Genomic DNA, 5,984 nt, shown 5'->3' with positions numbered 1-5,984 from the left:
GGGATTTGTTGGGTTTTCCCTCTGTAATAATAGTGATAACAGAAGGTCTAGACCTTACTTTGTAAAGTGTCCTGAGATGACTTTTGTTGCGATTTGGCGCTATAGAAATAAAATTTTGATTTGACTTGTTGCCTACTACAACAACGCATAGTACTTTTAGTATAATGTCTATTTCCACAGCACAAATTCAACCAGAACAGGAGTCATAGCAATCTGTTGCATGCAGCTTTTTAACAATGTTTTCACATACTCGCTTTTTCTTCTTTGCTGTACTCCTGATAACTTCCTGATGTTTTGCCATATTAAAGGTCTACCAAAGGAAAGTGGTAAAGCATTTAATAATTCTGTACTGATGGAAATGATGCACCAGAGATGGGTATTATACTAAATATATCAAGACAGCACAATTTTTTTTTAAACCATTCACTGGGTAACCTGTAGGTAAATATCGTTGTGCTCAGAGACAAAAACTAGAATTACCGCTTTGCGATTGTATGCCTCTGCCAACCAATCAAATTGACGGAAATGAGACTGACATGGGGTCACACTGACTTTGACCTTTGACCACCAAAATCTAATAAGTCCATCCTCAGGTCCAAGTGGACACTTGTGCCAGTGTTAAAGACATTCCCTCAAGGTGTTCCTGACATAGCAGGTCCACAAGAATCGGCTGGACAGACGTGCAACCTGAAAACATAATGCCTCCGGCTGCAGCTATCGCCAGCATGGAATGAATGAGACCTACAACACAGTAAAGTATGCAAAGGGTGAAGGGCTCTGAATATTTTCTGTAGTCACTCCATATAATGGGTGCACATGTACTGTAGCTACTGAAGACAAGGTTAATCTATCATTTCTCTCTTTGAAAGTTTCAGTAGGCTCTGGTGACCTAAAGCTCCAACAATCTGTGAAGCTCAAAGAGAATTTTAGAGACATGTTTAGAGAGCTCCACTACTTTCCTTATCAGATCCTCTACTTTCAGAAGAACTGAACATTGAAAGATCCGCTTGCCAGCTGCTTGCACTTTACACAAACCTTTCTTGTAATTCGTGTAATGTCCAAATTTTTACAGACTGCAAACCTATCAATTTTATTCAGAGACAACTGCAATCAACATGTAGGATTTCATTGTTTTGTGCCCAATTCAGAGGTCATTACAATATAACAGAATCAATGGAGGTGCAAATAATGCACAGAATGGCTATTATTCAAATGTAGAATACACCCACCGTGTGCCTCGGTGATGGCAATACTACACCTAATTGTGCCTGATGAGACGTGAGAATGTGTTTTATTATAAAACATGACAAACTTTAAGAACTTTTCTATTACTGCATTTCCAAAGACAATTGACAAAAAAGGCAATAATTGGGCTTTCTTGTTTTGCTTAAATCTGAACATATTTGGAGTTGATCAAGTAATACTTGGTAAAGAGCATGAAAGTAAGTCTGTTAATTCAATTCACACTTGCATTCAATCAAAACCCGGACAAGCTTTTGTCAAACCAGAAATCCTGTCTGCTGAGTCGTGACATCACCTGAAGCTACGCTACAGACACTGACAACTAGCTTGACCTATCCTCAGAATATGAGGGCCCAAAATGCACCACCATTCCATTGCACATGAAACTGCTTGAGAACAAACCTTGTGATTCTGTTTGCTGTCACTAATCTACAGAAGTCCATTTTTCTGCACCACTGACTCTTTATGACTTTACAAACAGGTCTGGTTCTGTCTATGGGGAACAGTGAGACTTGTTTATGCTGAAATGAACAATTCCCTGAGGTCAAAATAAACTATGCTTTCAAGCTCTGTTCTTAAGGAGTAATTGCCCCAAGAATCAATAGAGAAGAATAACCCTGGTGATAGAATTCCTTAGAAAAAGTGCCCACAAGCTATGAAGAGTGCTGCATGATAAAGCCACAACCACAATAATGACAGTGCTCTCCATACTTGATACAGAGTTTATACAAAGTACAGCTGTGCCAGAGAATAAGTCCTTAAAGGGTAATTGTGGCTTATTACAACGTTTGCTTTTTCATAGTTTTGTCAGTAATCTTACCATTGGACACTCCAAAATAAATAGCTCAAACCTGAGAGTTAAACAATATCCCCTGAAGAAGTCCAGCTTGGCCACACACACACACACACACGCACACACACTTTGTTGACGAAAAAAAAAGAAGAAAAAAAAAAAGGTCAGAGGGAAAATGAATACACCAATACTACAGTTTAGTGACCTCCTTCAAGCTTCGACACACTGTAGTATTGCACCCCACCCCAAGTAATTTGTATGGTAAGTACAATGTTTTCACAACATAAAGAAATGCTGGTCGCAACCACTGGAATAAGTCTCAGGCTGTAATAAATGTAACTCCCCTTTAAGCATGCTCAAAACAAAATGAGGTTTTGCAAGTTATCAGGGAAAAATGATGCCTTTGCAAAAACAAACAATATAATTGGCTAGAGTGTACATTTTGATGCCTCATTCCTCACTAGATTTTATTAACACACCCCATTTAATCAGCCTTTTCCCATAGCATCATTATAACCCTGCTTGCCAGCTAGGTAGATGTGATAATTTTGATGCAAGTGTTTTAGTGCAATTTGCAGTGCACTCTCTGGTTAGTGTGGCAGTCTATTTGGGCTGACAATCCCAGGTAAGAGCCAAGGAGGGTGGTCACCTTCCACTGTAGAACACTGAAGAGGATGATGGAGGGGTAGGAGGAGGACAGGGAAGAAACACATACAAATATTCAAATATGACTTTGCTTATTTCATAGTTGCAGGTGATGTAGTCAGCATTTTAATTGTTAATTATACAGTATCTCTTTCAAATGGACTGAAGGAGACAACTCCCATCTGCCTGCCACTGATAATACTTGTGCTATCTTTTCTCAGACTTGTCCTGTCTTGCCTCTGTGTCTCATAGGTTTTCATTTCATGATTAATGATAAAGATTGTAATGGTGATTTTTTTCTCCACCAGTTTTTTTGGAAATTCTAAGTCCTTGATTTTGCACGATATATATTTGATATGTTTTGTTTTATTCTCTGGTCCAAACTGAAACACCTCAACAGCCACAGGATAAATTGTCATGAAATATGTGACAGATATCCATGGAGCCCAGAGTTTGAAAACTTACCATCTAATGCTATGCTCAGATGAATTTGTCCAGTACTTTATCTATTCGAGAGTATTTTTCTTTATAGCATAATATAGCTGCTCTATATAGATGTATATAAAAATATATGCAAATTCTATTCAGGAGACGTCAACCTTTCAAACACAAGTTAGTGATGCCTGAAAAAAAATGGTCAGATCAATTTGACTACAGATATGGCCGTAGAAGGATGGTTTAGGGACATACGCAGGTAATTATCAAGTATTTAAACAGGTCTAATTAAAGCAGGTTCTTTAAAAAATGCCTCAAAATACTTCAAACTGTCTTGTAGTTAGTGCTCTAACAGCTACTAAATTGTCATAGGGACCAATCTCAAACATCAAGACAGGATATACCAAATACAGACAAACTGCACTGGTAACAAAGGTCATGAGCACAGACAGACACACAGTGGGTTGTTGTAGATGGTTAATGCCAAAGAGATACATGCTGAAAATTACCTCAGCACTGTATCTGCACCTCTGTGACCCATTTCAATAAAAACAGTACGCCATGAGCAGCAAAATGGAATTCATAGGCAGGGCTGCCATTACAAGACCAATCGCAAACAAGGCCAACACACAAAAACAACCTGGTGTAACAAGTAGAAAACCTGTGCCTCTGTTCAGTGGAAAGTGTTAGGATGAGTCATCTTCCACTATTTGTTATAACCACATTGACTTTCATTTGGAGAGAGCCAAAGGATGCTTTTAATCTACCATGTATGCTGCCATATGTTTTAAACATGCTGTGATTTTCAGCACTAGTTTGAAAGCACCATTTGCCACGCATTTCTCAAAGTAGAGATAAGGAGACCTTAGAGATCTTAGAGTACCAGGATATAAATATCAAAGCTATGAAGAGGACTTATAACCTGAGGGATACATGACTTTATGAATAGGTTTAGACCACCGATTCTATTCAGGTTTAGGGGCATGTCAGGTAGCAGGGGGAGGGGATATGCACTGCTAAGCAAGGGTATGAAAAAATATACTACTGAGGGCAGCTACAGTCATTACTTGGACCTTCGAGTATTAATAATAGGTACTTAGTATTGTTTGCTTAATGCTACTACTAGTAATATGAAGTAAAATCACTTGCATGCTTCAACTTAATAAAACAAACTTCCTGAAGATCTGAACTTGTACTATAGTGAGCTTTGCTGCAGTCCAGTCTGGGTTCTGAAAGCATGTTTTTCTATTGGTGTAAATTGACTACTTACAATCTCAAGAGTATACGTACATTTGGCAAAAAAAAAACAAACAAAAAAAACCCACAGGTGCCAGTCTTGAGTTGTAATGTGAAGGGGGAGAAAAGGCTTTTCTGAATCTTTATACACCGTTTAGCTGCAACATTAAAACCACCGGCAGCTGGGCCAGTCCTGGGTCTGCTGGGGCCCTAAGCAATTATAAAATTATAATTGGTTTCTGTAACCAATATGTTGGTGAACAATTTCACAGCATTATTTAAAAATTGTATAATATTTTGTACTGTGAAACCATGGTCATTTCTGAGATGTTACTGCATCCTGAAAATCCCATACCATAACAACCCTCACTATAATGGGCACATAAAAGGTCAGACAGATGCTACCTACCCAAACACTGTTGCAGACCAAGTACAGTACACCCATTCATGCCAAGGATACTCCTTGAGGGCAGTGGCCTTTTTCCAGCAGGATAACATGCGCTTCCACACCGCAAAAAATTGTTCAGCAATGGTTTGAGGAAGATGACAAAGAGTTGACTTGGCCTCCAAATTTTCCAGGACTCAATCCAATCAAGCATTTGTAGGATGTTCTGGACAAACAAGGTCAGAGGTCTTATGGAATCCATGCTTCAACCGGTCAGAGTAGTTTTAATGGCACAAGGGGGACCTACACAACATTGAGCAGGTGGCTGTAATGTTGTGGCTGATCACTGTTAGCCCTGTAACAGAAGTTTGCAATCTGTCCACAGTGTACTCTGCCTCTCTCAGCACAAGCCGAGCTCCAGTCTCTTTTAACCCTGCAAAGGAAATGCCAAGTCCTTTTGTGCTGCAAAAACCCTAATAATGTGCTAATCAGTTTTTTATATGAACAATGGCCTAAATGACAATGTGTGATGTGAAAAGTGTTCTGATGTCAAACTCACTAAAAAAAGACTCAGCTTTGTGATGATGTTTGTCTGTCTGTCTGATGTGTTAGCAGGCATCTGTTTACTATTTTCACCATCTGAACTTTATATAAGGTGATAATCTGGCAGTGATGTGTTTGCAGGTTATTCTGCTGCCCCCAACTGGCTAAAACAAACAAACAAACAAACAAAAAACAATGCAGGTCGTAGAAGAATGTTCCATCACCTCCAGCTCCTTTGCTACTTGCTTTATATTTCAGTTAAGCGAATCATACAATATGTGCTTCCTAATTTCCGTATCTTGGTACAAGACTGATTTGACTGTAGTCTCAAAACAGCAGTGCAGTTAATACTGATACTGTAGTTTAGGTTAGCAGATAGTATTTATATTCTATGGTGCAGACACTGACATTTGTAATTGTGCAATTGTCTAACAAAATATGATCTGCTGGCAAAATCTGTATTAGGTTTGGCTATTTGAAAATCAACATGCAATAAGTGAACAGAGTGAACTCCTGTTGTTTCTGTCAGAACTCTAGAATCTGACATTTGTAGTGTAGAAGACCACATCTGACATGTTAGTGTCTTGTCCAGATTGATGTACATTAGTGTGACCATGGCCTGTAATAGACAAAAGACTTCATGGATTAATACAAAGGTCTGGAGACCAAAGAAGAGAAGAAATATGGACATTAACTACTTTAGTT

The 5,984-nt window shown here is 38.7% G+C and overlaps 1 protein-coding gene across 4 annotated transcripts in view; it reads right to left on the bottom strand.

Moving 5' to 3' along the window:
• The window catches only part of sdr16c5a (short chain dehydrogenase/reductase family 16C, member 5a), a 62,552-nt gene that overhangs the window by 21,763 nt on the left and 34,805 nt on the right, over nucleotides 1-5,984 (bottom strand). The window contains exon 7 of one of the 4 annotated variants that reach the window (XM_020619605.1): nucleotides 1,138-2,700. The exons of 1 other annotated variant lie outside the window; for it this stretch is intronic. In XM_020619605.1, coding sequence (XP_020475261.1) covers nucleotides 2,598-2,700 — 103 coding nt within the window. In that variant the 3' untranslated portion in view covers nucleotides 1,138-2,597. Of the gene's footprint in view, nucleotides 1-1,137; nucleotides 2,701-5,510; nucleotides 5,899-5,984 lie in introns of those variants that run through there. 2 more of the 4 variants (XM_020619604.1, XM_020619609.1) reach the window with 2 other exon arrangements.

Source organism: Monopterus albus, unplaced genomic scaffold (genome assembly GCF_001952655.1).
Source record: "Monopterus albus unplaced genomic scaffold, M_albus_1.0 scaffold223.1, whole genome shotgun sequence".
Classification (NCBI taxonomy): Eukaryota; Metazoa; Chordata; class Actinopteri; order Synbranchiformes; family Synbranchidae; genus Monopterus; species Monopterus albus.
Note: the sequence above shows the minus strand (reverse complement) of the source record. Positions and strands in the feature narration are given on the sequence as shown.